The 21,007-nt window shown below is 45.9% G+C and overlaps 1 protein-coding gene across 17 annotated transcripts in view; it reads left to right on the top strand.

Moving 5' to 3' along the window:
- Positions 1-21,007, top strand: part of PCDH15 (protocadherin related 15) — a 633,986-nt gene that overhangs the window by 462,029 nt on the left and 150,950 nt on the right. For all 17 annotated transcript variants that reach the window (XM_039553538.1, XM_039553554.1, XM_039553537.1 and 14 more), the window contains 2 exons: positions 470-582; positions 14,987-15,193. In XM_039553538.1, coding sequence (XP_039409472.1) covers positions 470-582; positions 14,987-15,193 — 320 coding nt within the window. The remainder of the gene's footprint in view (positions 1-469; positions 583-14,986; positions 15,194-21,007) is intronic.

The following is a 21,007-nucleotide window of genomic DNA, read 5'->3' on the forward strand; positions in this document are numbered from 1 at the left end:
TGACGCTTCTGTTTACACCGGCCTGAAGAATATCCTGGAAATCCACGGCCATGAAAACACCATTTACAGCTGACAATTAATGGAAACTGTCGGAGGTTTCATCTGGTGCTTCCTCCCTGAGAAACTTGTTTTTCCTAGAGGGATTTCAAAATAACCTGTTGTTATCATATTATTATTACTCGTGTTATTACTTGTATATATTATTTATATGTTATTAATAATATTCCTCTTGTTAAGTACTTAGGGAGTCCCAGTTGAGAGGAATCTTCATGGTTATGAAGAGTAAGGAAATAATAATATTAAATACATAACTTTATAGTATCCTTAAGCTCCACGTCCAAATAAAGCAGTATTTTATCCTTCCAACAACAGAATTAGGCTTTGTTCCTTTGATGATTAATGAGTAAAACAAACACATTGTTGAACTAAATCTTTCAGAGTTGTTCAAACCTCAATGTCTTTTTTGCAGGTACTCCTGAGGATTATCCCCAGTATTTCCATATGAATCTCACAACGGCTGAACTCACCCTCCTCAAGCCAATAAATAGGGATTTACACCAGAAGTTTGACTTGGTTATTAAGGTAATTCAGGCTGAATTCGTGTGTTTATATTCTTTCGATTAAAACAAAAGCTCTGGAGAACAAGTGGGGTGGGCCTCTTGTCTTTCCTGCAGTTTTCACTTCCTTTTTTTAGCCTCTCAGGCGTCATTTAGCACCATCAGGGGGAAGAAGGGTGTGAAGTATTTGTGAAAAGGGAATGAATGTGGCAAAGTTTTAACGTTTCTAGTTACACTGTGTGAACAAACTCAGCACCACTTGTCCCCTCGCTTTTTTATGAGCCCGTTGTCCTGAGATTGCAGCTGGTTTCTATTTCACGTGTTCAGTTCGCGGCCCATGTTAGCGGATCACGGTGATACAGATCATTGTGTGCGTGGGGAAGGGTCACAGAACCCCAGCACGGGTCAGGCTGGGGCAGCGGGGAATAATTCATGTTTGAGTAGTGAATATTCACAGAATCCCAGGAACCACAGAGGGCACCTCCCTGCACCAGCAGGGCCATCCCGGAGCACAGGCACAGCACTGTGTGCACACAGCTCTGCAACAGCCCCAGGGAGGAGAGCCCAGAGCCTCTGTGGCCAATGTGCTCAGGGCTGGGCACTGCCCAGGGCAGCAGTTCTGCCTCCTGGGCAGGGCAATTGCTGGGCTCAGGCCCTGCCGGTGCTCTGTGCCATTGCTGGGCCCCGGAGCAGAGCCCGGGCCCTGCTCGGAGCCCTCCCTGCAGCCAGGGACAGCCAGGGCTGAGGGCCCCTCTCAGCTGGGGCTCCTCTCGAGGCTGAGCAGCCCCGGCTCCCTCAGCCTGTGCTGGGCACGGAGATGCTCCAGGCCCTTCCTCAGCTGCGCAGCCTCCGCCGGCCCCCGCTCCAGGAGCTCCCTGGCCCTGCTGTGCTGAGGAGCCAGGGCTGGACACAGCACTCCAGAGGTGCCTCCAGGGCTGCCCAGAGGGGCAGGATCCCTCCCTGCCCTGCTGGGAATGCTCTTTCCTGCTGCCCATTCAGCTCCTAGTGCTGGAAAAGCCATAAAAGCACAGCCCCTGGATCCCTGGCAGTGTCCAAGGCCAGGCTGGACATTGGGGCTTGGAGCAGCCTGGGACAGTGGAAGGTGTCCCTGCCCATGGCAGGGGTGGCACTGGATGGGCTTTAAGGTCCCTTCCAACCCAAACCATTCCATGACTCTAAATATCCTAAGGAGTTACAGGTTAAAGCCCTGTAGCCCTTTAGTTCCGAAACTTAGGCAGCACAATACCTCGATTAAAAATCAATTAACTGGTATGGGAGGGTATTTTTTGTGCCTAAATAGCAACCTGGGTCGTTAACAGCAATGTTTATAGGATTTAGGAGGTTCCTGTTGCTGTGGTAAATGTGCAGTCAGGGAAGATAGGAAAATAGTAAGGAAGAGGATCAGTCTGTAAGGATGACAATGTGCCACCTACTAGAACAATGAAAGTTTTAGTGCTCTATCCTTCAGGGACCTTTGGAATAACGGCTCAGGCTTGCACCACATCAAACCTTCAGCTTCTTGTGTTGCACATTTCTCATTTCTTGCAGTTGTAGGATCTGATTCTGTTTTATCTGGAGGGGTGCAACGTGTGATGTTTCCCTTCAAACAGAAAATCTGCTATTTTTGCAGCATGCATTCAATTTAATCTTTAAAATATTCCCTCTGATATGAGAAGATCAATCTTCTTTTTTTCTCCTGTTAAGGTATTATGGAAAACTGTGAAATGGGAAAGGTGGTTAAGTCAATACAGGAATATCTGAATGCAGGAAGGAAGGAGGACAGGAAATGGGGGCACTCACCTGCACTGCTGATAAATGTTGAATTCTCAAATAGGGAGGCAATGGAACAAACTAAAGATCCTAATAAGAAATGCTGGATTTCAACCTCCCTCTATCTCTGGAATATATTAGCTGACAAGAAAGGAGAAAAACAGTTTTGCCCTTCTATGGGAGCTCTTGGCACTTCCATTCCCTGCCAAGAAACATGGGCATTATTACAACATCCTTACAAAAAAATGTATGGATTTTTGAGAGGGTTCCCATTGGAATTTCCATGTGGCAACAGCAAGGCTGCCACAATATGTGGATTAAGCCATTAAGCTGAAAGGGCTTAATTAAAATTACAGTGCCATGACCACTGCACTGTAGACATGAAATTATGTTCTTGGTACCAGCTCTAAAAAATGTCAGACAGGTTTTATTTATTTTTTTTAAGCATGAAGCAAATGGGAGAATTAATCAAATTGCTACATTCTGCTCCTTTCCTGTTTGAGCAGGGGTTATTTATCAATCAGACAGAATCTAAGCTGGTACTTCCATTCTGATCCATTTGCAAAGAGGATGGGCTACAGGAGGCTGGCTGTGAAATGCTCATGGGTGGAATTCCTGCACTTTGGAGAATTTACCACACCTGGGGGAAAGCAGATTCTGAGAAACTTGCTCATGCTGGGCATGATTCAGTTCACAGGGACTCACTTTTGGAGTAGGCAAAGGATGAGGAGCTGCAGGAGTTTCTCCTCAGTATTTGCAGTCGGGTGATACACAGTAATTACAGAAAAATCAAGAATTTTGTCCAGAGCTGCTATAAAACCTGTGGGAGTTGCAAGAGCAAAAAAAAAAAAAAAAAAAACTGGAAGTATTTGGAGGCCAATGAAGGGCTGAGAATCCCAGACTGGTTTGGGTTGGAAGGGATCTCAAAACTCATCCCATTCCAGCCCCTGCCATGGGCAGGGGCACCTCCCACTGTCCCAGGCTGCTCCAAGCCCCAATGTCCAGCCTGGCCTTGGACACTGCCAAGGATCATGGGGCAGCCACAGCTGCTCTGGGAACCTATGCCAGGGCCTGCCCATCCTCCCAGACCTTTTTACTTTCTGGTTGTACCACTCTGGTCTGTGTTATTTACCCAAGAATGCGTCAAATTTCCCATCCTCTAAAGAAAATGCATCCTTGTCAGATTCAAAATCGGGGAAAGCATTTTATTTCTCCTGCAAAAATTGGTTTTCCATTTCTGATGGCCTTGGATTAGTGACTAAAAATGCTTTGATTTTTAGAACATCAGGTGGAAAAAGAGAGGAATGTTTTGATGATCTCACGTGGGCAGCTGTGTACCAGTGAAATGAAATTGATCATTTTAGAGTAGTTTAGATAGTTGATAGATAAATTGATTTAGTTAATTAAATTGATAGTTCTAGAATAGGTTTTCATCCAGTCTGGATGGTCAATTCATAAACCGCTGTCTGTTGTATTTGATTGTATTTGGGAAATTAGGAAGGATTTATGTGACTTGGGCATCTCAATAAAAACCCCAACAGATTAGTTAAAAAATCAGGGGGGAAGAGGGAAAAGATAAGATTCCCAGTTTCAAGTAACATTTGTAGCCTGATTTATTAATAATACTTTTCCTTGGATCTAAGGGTTTTATGGCTTTTAGGGAATAGACTCTCACAACCCAGGCTAGTGGAAGGTGGGGTGGAACTGGATGAGCTTTAAGGCCTTTCCGACCCAAACCAGTCTGGAATTCTGTGCAAAATAATTGGTTTGTGTCCCCTGGGGTGGTTTTGGTGCCTCCCCACAGAGCTGGTGACAGAAATGTGCTCAACACTGTGCAGAGCAACACAGAGGATTTTGAAGAATATCCTTGCCGAGCATTTTCGGTATCCTATGGCTCTATGCCTGTGATCCCAGGGTGGGTTTCAGCCAGGCTGTCGTGGAGCCGATGACAGACAATTCCATGGGAACAGCTCTACAGTGGGATTGCATTTCCCTCTTGTTTAGAGGGTGGCAGAAGGTCAGAGTGGAACAGAGTGTTTGAAATTCCAGTGTTACAGGGAAATCGGTTTGGCATCCCATTGTGCAAGAGGTGATGGAGAATGTTCCTGCTGTAATATCTACTCTGTTTACTCTGGAATTTGTCCAGGCTGGAATTTTTGAACCGAGTGGAATTTCCAGCCAAATTGGGCAGCAGAGGGGCAGCTCCCATCTCTGCTCCCTGGGACAGGGACAGCACCCAGGGAGCGGCTGGAGCTGGGCCAGGGCAGGCTCAGCCTGGAGATGAGGGAAAGGTTCTTCCCTCAGAGGGTGCTGGGCACTGCCCAGGCTCCCCAGGGAATGGGCACGGCCCCGAGGCTGCCAGAGCTCCAGGAGCGTTTGGACAGCGCTGCCAGGGATGCCCAGGCTGGGGTTGTTGGGGTGTCTGGGCAGCGCCAGGGGCTGGATCCATGATCCCCGTGGGACCCTTCCAGCTCGGGATATTCTGTGGTTCTCCAATTCCTTTCTCGTGGAGCTGCTTTGGATCAGAGATGCTCCCAGCAGTCCCAGTGTAATTAAACCCTTCCCAATATCCATGATTCTCCCTGATATGGATCTCAGCAGAAACAACAGGAAGTGGTGCTCTCCTGCTCCTCACTCTGGAGCTTTGTTGGTTTCTCTGATCCCACTGGGAACATCATGGATCCCTCCTGTCCGTTGCTCTTGAGTCTGTTGAAAAATTCCTGCATTACAGGAAAAAAATGCATCCTTTTGGAAACAACCTCAGAATCAAACTGGAAGGCAGGAAATAAGGATGTTTATGTGCCATGGTTGGTGTGATTGCACCAGGGCTGTTTCCTGTTCCGAGGAAGTGCAGGAAGACTGGGAGAGAGTGTTTGCCTGCCACTGGAAGGTGCAGAGGGCAAGAAATGATCAGGTTTAAAACACAGGGAGGTTGTGGGGGACAGCTCTAGGCTGGAGAAACTTGGGAATGATCTCAGTGGTTGAAATACTGAAATAACAGCTAATTCTGATGCGGAGGTATTACAGAATCATAATATATATTTTATATATATTATGGTTGTTTATATAAATACAAAAAATATAACTATAAATATAAAATATAAAAAATATTCTGGTTGTAAAGACAAATACATAGTCACAGAATCATTTAGGTTGAAAAAACCCTCTAAAACCATCAATTCCAACCCTTTTAACTCAGCCAAGCCCACAACTACTCTGTGTCCCCATGTCTTCCCAACACTTCCTGGGATGGAACTTCCAGGGGTTGACTGTAGAATTGCAGAAGGACTTTGCAAGACCAAGGGAGTCGGTGATAAAATGGTTGATAAAATTAGGCATGGATTAAAAATAAGGTGAAACATGTCAGAAAGGGTCGTCCTAAACTTTTCTATAAAATGATGGGTTCTGGCCTGACTTGGGAATGAGATCTTGGTGTTGGAACTGGGAACGGAGTGTGAAGGTTGGCTCGGTGATCCAAAAAAAAAGGAAATGGAACATTAGAAATCATCAGTGAAAATAGAGAAAAGGACAGGGAGAAAAGTACTGCAGCTCTGAACAGATCCAGGCGTCCTGAGCACAGCATCCCAAAAAGGACAGAGAAGGACAGAGGCTCCTCCAGGTGAGGAAGGAAGAAGCTGGGACAGACCCCTGTGAACTGCAGTTTTATGTCAGAGTTCAGGGAGTGAAGAGGAAGCAGCACTTCAGCCTCTCCTGCAGTGGCAGGGTGAGGAGTTCCCAACTGGGACAAGGAGGTGGCAGGGTTAAAACAGACAGAATGGGTTCTTCTCCAGAACAGAAGGTTGTGTGGAGACCTCACAGCTCCTTCCAGGATCTCAAGGGGTACGGGGAATCTGGAGAGGGACTCTGCAACACGAACTGGAGTGACAGAACAAGGGGGGATGGGTTCAGACTGACAGAGGGGGAATTAAGATGGGATATTGAGAAGGAATTGTTCCTTGTGAAGGTGGGCAGGCCCTGGCACAGGGTGCCCAGAGCAGCTGGGGCTGCCCCTGGATCCCTGGCAGTGCCCAAGGCCAGGCTGGACATTGGGGCTTGGAGCAGCCTGGGACAGTGGAAGGTGTCCCTGCCCATGGCAGGGATGATTTTCAAGGTCCCTTCCAACACAAACTGTGATTCCTTCCAAGACTGATTTGACAGGCAGTGCTGTGGGGCCAAATGCTGACCTGGGTGCAAGGGGAGGCCAGGCTGGCTCATGGAAGACAAATTTATTAATAAAGAGAAATCCAGGGAGATCTGAGCTGCTTCTCTTCTTCTCTAGGCTCCTGTCTTTGGCTGCAGCTTCAAGCATGATTTTTGAATTGTTTTTCTTACCATATTCACCAGGGGAGGTTCAGATTAGACATCAGAAAAAATTCCTTTTTCCCTGAAAGAGCGGTCAGGCTTTGGAAGAAGTCGCCCAGGGCAGTGTTGGAGTCACCCTCTCTGGAAGTGTTCAGGAGGCATCAAGAGGTGGCCCTTGGGGGCGTGGTTTGGGGGTGATGCTGGTGTTGCTGGGGTAATGGTTGGACTCTATGACCTTGAAAGACTCTCCCAACCTTGGTGATTCTGTGGCTGGTTTATTCTGAATTTCAGACAGCACAATTCCAGCAGGCAATGGGAGATGTCCATCAGTTGAGGCTCACGGGACTGGAAGTTCTTGCATTAGAGAAATGCTCCATGGGTTTTGAGGCTCAAAAAGTCCGGAATGATCTACTGTTTTTTGGTTTCCACCCCTTCAGAACTTCATATCTGCAATGTTTCATTGATTTTTCCAAGGACTTCAAGCCTTCAGCTCTTCCCATCCTGTTCTGATCTCTTGGCTCCACACATCTGTTGACCTTTGCTACCTTTGGTTGGGGTAGCTCCAACCTTCCCCTCTTCCCGTGTCTTATTTTTCTTGCATTTCAGAGGATTTGTGCTTATTCTTTGCTCCTCTAAACTTTGGGGTTTGCACTCAGGGTGACAGATTAGGACAAGAATGGAAGAAGTTTCTTTTCATTAAAGAGTTGCTCCAACCTCTTTCTGTCGATGCTGAAATTTTCCAAATCATTCCTTTGGTTGTGCATCTCCTGTAGGTACTAAGGACAAGAAGTGGTTTTTTAAATTAGCTGTTCAAAGGTTCAGCCCTTAGGTGAACTCCGAATTCAATTAACTCTCTTTGAGACAGCCTTTTTTTTCTCTCTTGTGTTTAATACAGTGATGGGATTTGATGTAGAATTAAAAATCTGAGTGCAGGGACAGGGTTTGTCTTTGTGATGCAGGAAAAAAGGGTCCAGGAAACCCAAAATTTCCCTTTAAATCACTAAAATATTTCTTCATGTCAGTAAGATTGACCCTAAATTGTGTGTCAAAACTCCCAGAACAATGAAATTATTAAAATCAATAATTGGGATGTTCTGTGGTATCTCTTTATTGACAGAAATTTCCTTTCTGCAATAAAAACCTATCTTTCCATGTAAAATTTAACATTCACCACCTAAAACTTGGCCTGATGGCTTTGTGGCTGGTGGGTTTTTTGAGGGAAGAAGAAAGAGTTGCAATATTTGGGAAATAATCCCTAATTGCTGATCACTGCCCTGCAGCACCGTGAGTCTTGCTGGTCCTGAAGTTATGCTTTACCCATGGCCCTCAGATGGATGTTTTGGGGTTTGGGGGTTTTTTTATGCCCAGTGTCCAGACACATTTTGTGCTGATTTAGTTTCCCTGCCTCAGTGATAGCAAAGTCACTGACAGGAAAATCACATTTCTTCTGTGTTCTAAAGATATTCTGTGCTCCTTGTCCTCAAGCCAAGTTTTAATCCAGTTCAGCGCTTCTTTCCTTGTGCTGTACCTGCCGACCTCGGGAATTAATCCCCAATCCTAAAGTTTAGCCTAAACCTGGATAAATGCTGTCCCTCTTTTCACCCTGCCTTCCCCGTTCAGTTACACCGAGTGATGTCCCAGTTCCAAGGAGCCACTTTGTCACCCTGCCCCTCCTCCTCCCTCTCCCTGCTGGCTGCTCCTGACTTTAACCACATCCATTTAAATAATGGATCACAGAATCCCAGGATGGTTTGGCTTGGAAGGGACGTTAAAGCTCATCTGGTTCCACTCCCTGCCCCCTAATTTTGCATTCCTTAAGTCTGAGATCTTCTTGGAGCTCAGTTTGCAGCTCCCCCTGCTACTCTTCCGCACAGCTTTGTGCGTAGCCCCTCACCAGGAATAAATCCTGACATCCCAATTTTTTTGTGTGAAGCTCACTTTTATCCCCATGCACCACTCTCCCCTCAGCTCCCCTTGCTCATGTTCCTGTTGGGATTGGAGGGGAGAGAGAACTTTTTTGGGGTTTTCATTTGTTTGTTTGTTTAGGGGTTTTTTATTATTATTATTATTTTGGTTTGGGGCTTTTTTTTTTTTTCTTTGTTTTATTTGAGTTTTTTTGTTGGGTTTTTCTTTGCTTCTAGGGATGGACCTTCCCATTTTTATCAAATAAAAGATCTGGCATGAAGACAAACCTCCCATTACATGTTTTATTTAAAATTTGTTCCGAATTAGCCTGTTTTACGCTTCAGATAACTCTGTAGTCCTGTGGAAAAGGAGCAGCATGGAAGTGTCTTGAATAAAACAATTCTGTTTCCTTGCACCTTAGGACAGATTGTTTGGATGGAGGATTGCTGAAGTGGCTCCTGTGATTCCATGGAGAACTAGGAGTATTTATTGCCTAAGTGGAATTGGGAACTCTGAGTTTTATCCAAGGGAACCAGGTTTTGCTCTCTTTTAGATGTTTCTCTAGGACAGGATCTGCTGTTTTGGGCAGTGAGAGGGGACACTGGGAACTGGCTGGAGAATATTCCAGCTCTGGATAGTGCTGGGGGCCTGGAGCTGGACTCAGTGATCCCTGTGGGTCCTTCCAGCTTGGAATTGCACTCAGTGATCCCTGTGGGTCCTTCCAGCTTGGAATTGCACTCCATGATCCCTGTGAGTCCTTCCAGCTTGGAATTGCACTCAGTGATCCCTGTGGGTCTTTCCAGCTTGGAATTGCACTCCATGATCCCTGTGGGTCCTTTCCAGCTTGGAACTGCACTCCATGATCCCTGTGGGTCCTTTCCAGCTTGGAACTGCATTCAGTGATCCCTGTGCGTCCTTTCCAGCTTGGAGTTAGACTCTGTGATCTCTGTGAGTCCTTCCAGCTTGGAATTACACTCAATGATCCCTGTGGGTCCTTTCCAGCTTGGAGTTGGACTCAATGATCCCTGTGGGTCCTTTCCAGCTTGGAGTTGGACTCAATGATCCCTGTGTATTCTTTCCAGCTTGGGATTGCACTCATGATCCCTGTGCATTCTTTCCAGCTTGAAATTGCACTCGATGATCCCTTTGGGGCCTTTCCACCTTGGAATACTCCATGGTTCCATGAGGGAGCCTTTTGCATTGCTCTAATTTCACATTTTTGGGGGAACTGTTTCATCTGCTACTTTGGAGGAGGGAACTTCCCATTGGCCCTGTTAATTCCCACAGCCATTTGCTCCTCACTCATTGCATCCCCCCTGGAACTGCTTTCCTGTCACCTCCAGCCATCTTCTATCAGGACAAAATGATGGACACTACCAATGGGAGCAATCTTCAGCAGAGATGATGTAATAAATATTCAGTATCTGTGAGAATTAACACATTGCACATTATTTTATCTTTTCTTTTTCTTTAGCTGCCCTTAGCTACTCAGTTATACCAGAGTCTAAGTCTGTGCTGGTTTTTTTGTGTCTTGGTAGCAGTGTGAAGGTCACATCCTTGGGGTTATTTGAGAGATCCTTCATTATTTTGACACTAAACCACATTTTTTGAAGGACTGGAACCCAAATGCTTTGTGGCTTAGATACCAGGGTGAAGCAAATGTAAATTGTTTGCTGTTTGTGCTCCAGAATATGTGTTAGGAAGCAAAAAAGCTCAACCAACAAGCAAGTCCAGGTCAATATGAGGAAAAAGGGTTTGCACGGAGCACTCAATGTCTGGAACAACTCCCATGAGATGTAACTTCATCTCTTATAAAAAACCCCACAACAAAACCAAAAATAACAAAAAACCCACCCCCAAACCACTGCAAAACAAAGAAGCAAAAAAAAAAAAAAAAAACAAAAAAAAACACAGAAAGAAAAACCACAAGAAATAGGGCACTGGAGCAAAATCTGACAACATTTCAGCTTTTTTTATATTTTTTGAGCATTATGAAGGTTCTGTGTTGAACTCTGTTCATAGTCAAGTGTTGCTTCTAGGACTGATTTCATGGAACATCTGAAAGCAAATCAATTCCTCACGTTGTAATATGGAATTCCTTGTTTCAAACAAAAGGCAAAAGGAAGTGGCTGTTCGCAAATCTTGCTTTTTTCCCTTAAATAGAGGCATCTTCAGAAACAAAAAAATGAAATGAATCCATCATTGTGACCAGTGAACACGAAGGAAAGCTGAAGGGATTCTGAGTGGAAGTTCTGAGGAAGGACGCCTTTGCTTTGTCCTTTTGGGCTCCAGGGTTTCAAATTTGAAGTCCAATTGTGGGAGCAAACAACTCTCTTTGTGTTTGGCAGTGTGTAATTCCCAGCACTTCAGCAAAGCCTGCAACACCTTCCTGGGTGAATATTCCTGCTTTTATCCCAGAATGAGCTCTGGGCTCACTTGGACTTTAAAGCAAGGACATTTTTGTGGTGTTTCAAGCTGTTCAGAAGATTGAGACCCTCTGTTGTTTGCGTTTTCCTTTTTTTAGGATCTCTTCCTAGCGAAAAATATTAAGGGTTTTTATAAAGTAACTCACAGGTGTTGGATGGAAACTCTGGGCTCTGAAGGGACTGACTTTACTTGGAAAAGCAGAAGAAAAGAGTATTTAATGATGGACAACCATTGTTAGTCCTGTGGGGAGGAGCACTTCAGGAGAGCCCTGGCGGGGCTGGAGCATGTCCAGGGCAGGGAACGGAGCTGGGAAGGGGCTGGAGCCCCAGGAGCGGCTGAGGGAGCTGGGAAAGGGGCTGAGCCTGGAGCAAAGGAGGCTCAGGGGGGACCTTGTGGCTCTGCACAAGTCCCTGACAGGAGGGGGCAGCCGGGGGGTCGGGCTCTGCTCGCAGGGAACAGGGACAGGACAAGGGGAAAGGGCCTCAGGCTGGGCCAGGGGAGGCTCAGCTTGGACAGCAGCAGGAATTTCTGCATGGAAAGGGTGCTCAGGCCTTGGCAGGGGCTGCCCAGGGAGCTTTGGAGTGCCCATGCCTGGAGGTGTCCAAGGAAGGGCTGGAGGTGGCACTCAGTGCTCTGGGCTGGGGACAAGGTGGGCATCGGGCACATGATCCTGGAAGTCTTTCCATCCTAAAAGATTCCAGGATTCTCTGATTCCATGATACATCTACATATAAAATAGAATCCCAGTAGTGTGTGGTGCTTGAGGAGCAGACTTTTCCTGGTATTTTTTTTTTATACTTTCAATATTTTAACTTAGGCAAAAATTCCTTCTCAGGACATTTCTGGAGTTTCACCCTCCTGGGTCAGTAGCCAGAGTCCTGCCAGGTAATTTTGGTGAAGTTTATTTTCATTCAGTGGAGCATCAACTGGACTGGTCTGGAGAATCTTTTCCTGTTGTTCAAGAGTAATCCAGGTATATTTTAAAAAGAAAACTCCATTTTTTCCTAAAAACCAAGAATAAGTTTTTTATGGGTTACTTAAGGTGTCATCACCTCCTCTGAAGAAAACAACAATTTTTATATTTCTTTTTACTTGAACTAGAAGCTTTTAATACCTTTTTCTTTTTTTTTTATAGAGGTTTTTATCATTAACAAGATGCTATTGCTGCTTTATAAACAAAGAAAGTTAACATTTTTCAGACCAAGAAAAGGTGTTTAAATAAGAAATTTTAAAAAACTTCGATGAAACCAAAGGGATGTTTCCAGACCAAGGTTCCTTGGACTCTTGATTTGAAAAATGAGGAATTACCTGTTTGAAATGGGGGAAATACCAGATTAGAAGTAAAACCCTCTGCAAACAGAAAGTCCTGCTACCAACAGGAATTTAGGTCTCATTCTCTCTGTTGTGGTCCAGGGTCTGTGTGCATCCCGATTTTGGGAATACAAATTTTGGCCGTGGAACAGGAAACTCTTTCAGTGGCCTACTGTTGTCTTGCTGCAGTGTCACGTGCAGGACTATAATTAAACCCGGTTTACTTTTTGTCTCCTAATTCCCTTGTGTCTTTGCTTTAATTAGTTGTTGGTTGGGAAGTTACAGGAAAAGAGAGCAGAATTCTAGGTTTTTATAGGTTTAGCACTGTGGAATGGGCAATTAGTGCTTTTATCTTTAGGAAGTTTGAGAATAAGAATAAATCAGGTGAAAAATATCAGGGAGTAACTCCTGGGAGGTTCAGAGCTGCCATGGGGAAGTAAGTGGGGGTTATTTTGTGGAAGTAAAGAATTCTGCTGTACACACATCCACAACTTCCCTGGGAACAAGGGTGCCCAGAGAAGCTGTGGCTGCCCCTGGATCCCTGGCAGTGTCCAAGGCCAGGTTGGCTGGACTTGGAGCAGCCTGGGACAGTGGGAGGTGTCCCTGCCCATGGCAGGGGTGGCACTGGATGGGCTTTGAGGTCCTGTCCAACTCAAACCAGTCTGGGATTCAAAAATAGGCAAAATCCAGATTAAAGTCCCACTCATGTAACGCTGAAGAGGCAGATTTGGGGGGAGAGGAAGCAAATGTGTCCATGTGTGCTGTTCCCACCTGTCGTGGTTTGACACAGTTAAGCGTCAAGCACACAAAATCTGTTACTTTTCATAAGGGGAAAATAAGAAAATATTGAGGCAAACTAGAGAGCTGCGAGGCAAAACAGGTTCAAACTTAAAACGGTTGCTGTGCAAATAAAAAAGTTTATTACTAACAGAATTAAAAGCAAATAACAAGAAATTCAAGCAAACCTCCCCTCTCTTCCAGCACTTCCCTCCTTTTACCCAACTCGCACAAAGGAAGCAGAACATGGGATTTTGGTCAGTGTTGCAGTTCTTGAAAAGTCTCTTTGTTATGCTTAAGGAAAAAAGGGTTTTCTTCTGCATCACGTGGTTCCCAAAGTGCCACCAACAGCAGACCCGCCCAGAAAGAAACAATCTGCTGTGGTGTAAAACATCTCTGCCCTGAAAAATCTCACAGTTCCTTCACACTGCCAGACATGGGCCATCACATGGGGTTATTAATCTTTTTAAGGATGAGTTACTTTGGCCTGAACACAAAGGCTTTCTTCACCACAAGTCTCTAAAAGCCTCTCACTGCTTCTGGCATGGGCCCTCTTCACAATTTTCACGGGCCACGCGTGAATTCTCCATCCCCCCATGTACTCCAAATGGATCCAAGAGACAAACAGTTTGTGATATTACAGTTTCTTACCACAGCATGCAGGAAGTATTTTTTAAGCTACGCACGAGAATCGCGGCACCGCCCTCTTTTCTCCTGTCGCCATTTCCAGCTCTGTCCCACATGACTCACTTTCTCTTTCTCTCTGACTCTGAAGCCACCACATTGAAGAATGTTCTTGCTCAGGCTTTATGGTGGAGAAAGCCTCGCTCCCTTTGTGCTGCTGGCTGCGTGGTGTCCTCTTCAGTTCAGCGTGAAGTGTGCTGGCTGCAGACAGGAGGCTCCGCCGGCTCCCGACGGCTCCCGCGTGGAGAGGAGAGGGACGCGCCCGGTCCCAGGAAGCCGCGCTGGATGGGTTTAGCCGTGTGGCAGTCCATGGCTGGGTTTAGCCGTGCGGCAGTCCATGGCTGGGTTTAGCCGTGCGGCAGTCCATGGCTGGTTTAAGCCGTGTGGCAGTCCATGGCTGGGTTTAGCCGTGCGGCAGTCCATGGCTGGGTTTAGCCCTGTGGCACTCCATGCCTGGGTTTAGCCGTGCGGCAGTCCATGGCTGGTTTTAGCCGTGCGGCAGTCCATGGCTGGGTTTAGCCCTGTGGCAGTCCATGGCTGGTTTAAGCCGTGTGGCAGTCCATGGCTGGGTTTAGCTGTGAGCAGTCCATGCCTGGGTTTAGCCGTGCGGCAGTCCATGGCTGGGTTTAGCTGCCTGCGGCTCTGGGACAGTTCCCCCCCAGTGACCCAGGGTCCATGCCATGGCGTTGGGAAGAGGGGAGTGGGGCAGGGGCCCCGGCCCAGCCTGGCAGGGCCCGGAGGCTCCGAGGCCCCCCCACTCCCGGCAGGTGAGCTGGAACGAAGGAAATGCCCACTTTTCTGTGCTGTTTAAATATGTAAATTGTGAGAAGCGTCATTAGTCTAAAAGTCTGTCCATCAGCTCAGGCTCAACCCACTACATCACCTTCTGGGCTTAACTGTCTTGCTGCTGCCGTGGGTTCTGCTGTCCAATCAGCATTCCCAGTTTTCTTTCGTCCCTCGGAGCTTTTTTCAAAACTCTCGATCCTGAGAGTTTAAGGAGCTGTGTTTGCACAAGGTTTGGGGTTCTTGTGGCTGTGTAAATGTGGCTGTGATGGAAAGTGTTGCTGTTCTTCTCTCCAAGCTAGCTTTTAGTTGGTATTTCTCTTTTCCATGATGTTGAGTTCCATAATAGGGGGATCTGGGGGAAAAAAAAAATCCATTTTTTAACTGGATTATGACTCTTAAGTAGAATTATCCCCAGGGAGTCACTGTTCGGAACTGGGAACCTTTGACAAATGAGGTGATTTTTTTAGGCTGAACAAGACAATGGACATCCTCTCCCCGCCTTTGCCAACCTCCACATCGAGATCCTGGACGAGAACAACCAGAAGCCTTATTTCACAAGGTCTACCTACGAGGGCTTCATCCTGGAATCCTCCCCAGTGGGAACGACTATCTCGGATAACCGGAACCTGACCTCCCCCCTGCAGGTCGTGGTGCTGGACAATGACGTGGAAGAGGTACAGTTTGTTCTTTCAGAGTGGTTGCAATTTTATTATTTTCAGGCTTCTTTTTTTTGGTTTGTTTTTTTTTTTTTAATTGAGACAAACCTATTTAGATCAATAAATAGAAAAAAATTATCTTAATTTCATGATGATTTTCTGTTTGTTTTCATTCTGAGTGCAGATAGATTTGGAAGTGGATATTTTCTGATCTGGGTTTTGCTCACCTCTCTGGAAGTTTCTGTTCTGTTCAAGCTGGTGAATGCTCAGTGCACAGGGCAATCAAAATGCATTTTGTGACGGGGATGAGCCTGCCCCACACCACGGAAATGAGAGAGGGGAGCTCAGAGAGAAAGGAATTCCTGGTTTGAACCAAAAAGAAGAGGAATAGGAGGAATAGCAGGAGGCTGAAAGTTCATTGCATTCTTTGCTCTGCCAGATTTTGATAGAACATTACTCAGAATGGAAATCAGGCATCTCCAGAGGAATAGTAACCAAGGAGTAACAGTACAACACCTCTAACGTTGCTTCTGTTCTCACCGAGGTCTTTATGGGCTTTTTAGCCAATGCTTCTTTTCCCTCTAATTGCTGTTGTCCCTCCAATTGTCTCCGTTGATATTTTTGGTTCCTTCAGCTACAGAAGGAAAGCTGAACTGCAAGCTTAAGTTTTGTAGGAATACTTATAGGATCTCTTGAGTAAAGTTCTTAACCTGAGAGTCTGAAAACAATCTGCTTTTTAAGGCTTCACTTCGGGCAAATCCATGTTTTTTAAGGAATTCAAGAGCCCATTGTCACTAAAACATCACAGCATGAGAGTGTTGTATTGTTTTAAATCCCAAATTCCTGCTGAGAATCTCTTTCCATTAAAGTTTCCCCCTCAGTTTATGGGCAAAGATAGAAATCAGTGGTTGGAAGGCACATGGAAAAGGCTGTTGGATCTGGCTTTTGTAAAGGGTAAAAGGTAAGGAATGAGGACACAGGGTGGGAATCAGCAGGAATTAATGAGGATTGCTTGGGAAACACTCAGGTTCAGTTCTGTTTAAAGCAAAGCAGTTTCTTGGTTGATCAAATTAATGGGATCTTGGGGTGCCACTTTGGATAGTCAAGGTGGGCAGGGATCAGGTTTATAAATGTAACCCAGAGCTGGTGGCTGCCCCTGGATCCCTGGAAGTGTCCCAGCCCAGGTTGGATGGGACACTTCCAGGGAGGTGGAAGATGTCCCTGTGATACAAAGCCCAGAGTGGTCAGAGATGCCACCCAGCACTGCTGGCCACAGTTCCATTGCAGAGTAGTTCAAAGCAATTCCCTTTAACAGAAGAAAATTCCATGTCCCAAATCAGACACTCAAATTTAGTGGCAGTTTTCTCTGCTGATGATTTTTTGGGACTCTTTCCCATTCCTGGGAGATGCTATCATTACACTCAAGGGATGCCAGAGAGACTTGGGAATTCACAAGCTCCAGGGTTTTCAGGCTGAAGTTAATGGTGCTGCATTAACCCTTCCCTGGCACCTGCACAGCTCTGCCCACGAGGCGTCAAAGGCAGATTGGGCAATTCTCCATGGAACTCCATATTAGGTGATATCCAAGACAGAAAATTAGGATCACTTGGAACTGTTAAATCCTGAATTTGGGCTGACTCTGACTGAATCATGTAGAAAGTACCACACGTAATATTTACGCACTCAAAATACAAATATTTAATTTAGGGAATTTCTGCATGGAAGAGCAACCTGTTCTTTTAATTCCCTAGGTTTGTAAGAAAATCCTGGGATTCTCGTTCCCTGCCAAAAGTCCTTTGTGTTCCTCATTTGGTCAGTACAGGTTCAATACCTGGAGCTTTGAGGGGGTGCTCTGAGATTCATCACAGGCAGTTTGACCATTGGGCTCCACATTTTATTGTTGTCCATCAGCACATTCCCATGAATTCCTCCCAATATCTGGATCTGGGATAGGGCAGTTCATTAATAAACTTGTGTTTGCCTGCACTAAAAGTTCCAATAGAGCCATGGCCCAAGTGTTTGTTATTTTAATTGGAACACTGTTAATAAAAAAATCTCGTCCAATCTGCAGCAGATTCTTAATTGGGAGCACGACCATGCCTTAAATGATCTGTATCAGAAATTGCTATAAAAACCAAATTTCTCTTTCTTGAGCTGCTTCAGGCAGCTTGTTAGAAGTTGTTACATATTTCTGTGGCTCAGTACAAACAGACCTGAAATTTCATATCCACAGGAAGGATATTCCATGGATATGGCAGCTCAAGGGCCCAAATGCTTCTCCTAGTGAGCTTAAGGTTGTTTCACCTCATGTTTTAATTTTCACAGGATGATGATTAGCAGGAGTTTGGTGAAGTTACTGAAAATCTACTTCAGCCACACGACACAATGAGGCAGAGCCAAAAGTGAATTATTTTTGTTTGTTGTTGCAAAAGGGGAATATTTCAGTGTGGCAGAATGAGTAACTGCCAAAAATCTATTTTGGGGCTTTCTTCTTGTTGTGGAGTTCTGCTGTCACTGAGACAGATTAAGAAATTCAGGTGGAGTAGCATCTAAGTGAATGGAGAGGGGCTTTTTCCAAGGCTGTGTGGTGATACATTGGGGAATGGCTTCCCAGTGCCAGAGGGCAGGGCTGGATGGGATATTGGGAAGGAATTGTTCCCTAGGGTGGGCAGGCCCTGGCACAGGGTGCCCAGAGCAGCTGGGGCTGCCCCTGGATCCCTGGCAGTGCCCAAGGCCAGGCTGGACATTGGGGCTTGGAGCAGCCTGGGACAGTGGGAGGTGTCCCTGCCATGGCAGGGGTGGCACTGGATGGGCTTTGAGGTGCCTCCAACCCAAACCATTTTGGGATTCTCTGACACACAGAGATCTGCCTGCAGCCAGAGGGGATCAGCTTCATCCTTGGGTGGAAATTTTCCATGTTCCTGTTCCTTTGGCATCACCTGGCTCGTGCACAGTCCTTTCCAAAGCCATGGTGCAGGTGTGACACGGATGTGAGAGAACCAGATTGAAGTGCCTGTGTGTTCAGTCCATGTGCCAGAGATTCACAGAGTGCTTCTAACCTGCTGTGGGCAGGAGAATTCCCAGAATTCCAGCTGGGAGTACAGCAGTTGAACAGCGCTCCCACATAAAATGGCCAAACACTAGAACTGTTCTTCGTGGGGCTGGATGGGAGCTCAGGGTGGGATTGTCAGCACAGGTAATGCTCATTAACGTCTGCAGGTCTCAATCTCCTGGCTTCATTGTACCTCAGGAAATTCATGGATTTAGGAATATATTTAAATTTAAGGATTGCTGATGAGTCACTGAGATAAACCATCTCCGTGCTGGTGCATCCCAGTTCCCACTGGTGCCACTGGTTAATCATAATGAATTCTGCCTGCCAATTGAAAAATGAAAATGACTCCATGTCTTCAGGTAAACGCAGGAAGAGAGTGCTCACTTAACTGTGTGTCTGAAGGAAAAAAAGAACAAAACCCACTCTAAATCGAAACCCTGTGGGAATTACAGCAGAGTCCTGCTCTAAACCTTGCAGAAATTAATTTATAGATGGGACATTGCAAACAGGCCTTGCACTAGAGCAGCACTGCCGAGCACTGATATCATTAAGTGCTCTGTTTAAATGGCATAAATTAAATTAAGCCACGCAGGTTCCTTAAGACCTGAGCAAACCAAAGCTGAGATGAGGAACTTAAACTGTGTGAGCTGAGAGCTCTTTACATACGACTCCCCAAGCATTTTTCCTTCCTCTTTGGCTTCCACAGGAGAGAATTAATTTACCCAGTGATTAGGGTTGGTGATAAAGCTGCACTGAGTGTCACTCATGGACATGGGTTGGGTGGAAGGGACCTTAAAGCCCATCCAGTGCCACCCCTGCCATGGGCAGGGACACCTTCCACTGTCCCAGGCTGCTCCCAGCCCCAATGTCCAACCTGGCCTTGGCATTCCTGGGTTCCTGACTCCATGATCCTTGTGGGTCCCTCCCAGCTCAGGGCATTCTGTGATTCTCTCATCTTTTTTTTCAGACAGCTTGTGGGAAATTCGAAAGAATTGTACTTAAAGATGTCTTGGCAGCAACTTAAGCAGACAGAGCAAGTAATGGCTAAAATAAGTTTTAAATGCAGCTACAAGTGCAGGTTATGGATTTTCAATAATACTTCCAGAGAAGGAAAAAGAATAGATTTTCAATTTTTTTTTTAACCAGGAGAACTGAAGCATTTTAAATACCAAAGTGTTTTTCTCTGATATTTTCCTGATTGCTTTTATCACTCTCAGTTGTTGTTTGAAGTCGTTTTGCAGTCAATGCTCTCTTAAGGAGACAGTTCTGCTGCCCCTGGGCAACAGTTGCTATAACTCAGGAAATATCCTTCCCCAAATGAAACAGATATTATAAATTAATATCATCATTAAAACAAACAGAAGGGCAAGGCAAAGCCAAAAGGCTGCTTCCCTCCCTTTAGGATTTCTAAAGATAGGGGGTTAAATTTTTTGGATCTTTACACTTAAGGAAAACCAAAAATATTAACACTGAATTGCTCCTGTAGCACTGTGTGTCTTCCTTGATTATTTTAGGATGAATGTCTCATTCTGCCTTCTGAAGCTCCCAGGGAACAATTCCTTCCCAATATCCCATCCAGCCCTGCCCTCTGGCACTGGGAAGCCATTCCCTGTGTTCTGTCCCTCCAGCCCTTGTCCCAAGTCCCTGTCCTGGAGCCCCTTCAGGCCCTGCAAGGGGCTCTGAGCTCTCCCTGGAGCCTTCTCTTCTCCAGGTGAGCACCCCCAGCTCTCCCAGGCTGGCTCCAGAGGGACTCCAGCCTTCGGAGCAGCTCCATGACCTCCTCCAGACTCATTCCAACAGATCCATGTATTTCTTGTGTGGAGACAGAATCTCCCCTGCTTTACCTCTGTGAGGCTCTGGATCTCAGATTTTCCAGCTGAAACTGGGAAAGATTTTCTTCTTTCCCCTAGAAATGAGGAGGGCAGATGCTGGAAGCATCTCTCCAACAAAAACTCTCCTCCGTGGGCGTTTCAGAGCTGATCATTCTCCGCTTGAAAAATGTTGGAAAACTCAGCTGTGTCATCCAAGTGTCTTTGTTATCACTGCAGCTTTTAGGGGATGGGCTGTGCTGGAAATCAGGAAGTCTGAGCAGTTTGGATACTCTTGGAGCTTGTTCTGGCCACCCTGGAGAACTTCCCAGCCAAATAGAGCCCATCCAAAAAACTTCTGGGATCATTGAAATACACACAGAATTCATGTCCTTGTCTGCTCATTCTTGGCAATATTGTAATTATCACCAGGAATTTTGGTTTCATCTCCATCAGTTTCAGAAAACTGTTTGCTTTGGGCAGAGCTGTAACCCCTGGTGGAATTTGAGGAGCAGCAGGAATGGAACATCCACATCCATGCGGGAACTTTGCCAGAGGTTTTTCAAGCAGAACGCTCTCGAGCCCAGGCTTGGTTCATTGAGCACAGCATTTTGTGGGTCTTCTTTTGTCAGGCTTTTTGTCTGTAACCATGAGTTCCCCAAATGTTCTGCTGTTCCTCAGTCCCAGGATTGTGTTTCCTCACTTGTGTCCGTTTTGTGTTTTCCTTTGCAGGTCCCACCAGGTGCCTTCCCCGTAGGTATTGGGTGTTATGTGTGCAAAACCCCTTGTTTTGGTTCAATTGTGGGATTTCTTCCTTCATTTCCCTCTTTCCTCCCTCGTTTCTCTCTGCCCTGATGGGGTTTGAGGCTGGGACTGTCCCTTGGTTTGTGAAGCCTGCAAAGAGCCCTTGAAACACATCGGGCCCAATTTAGGTGATAAAGTCAGACCTTGTAATTGCTTAATGTTCAT

Source organism: Corvus cornix, chromosome 6, assembly GCF_000738735.6.
Source record: "Corvus cornix cornix isolate S_Up_H32 chromosome 6, ASM73873v5, whole genome shotgun sequence".
NCBI classification, from domain to species: Eukaryota; Metazoa; Chordata; class Aves; order Passeriformes; family Corvidae; genus Corvus; species Corvus cornix.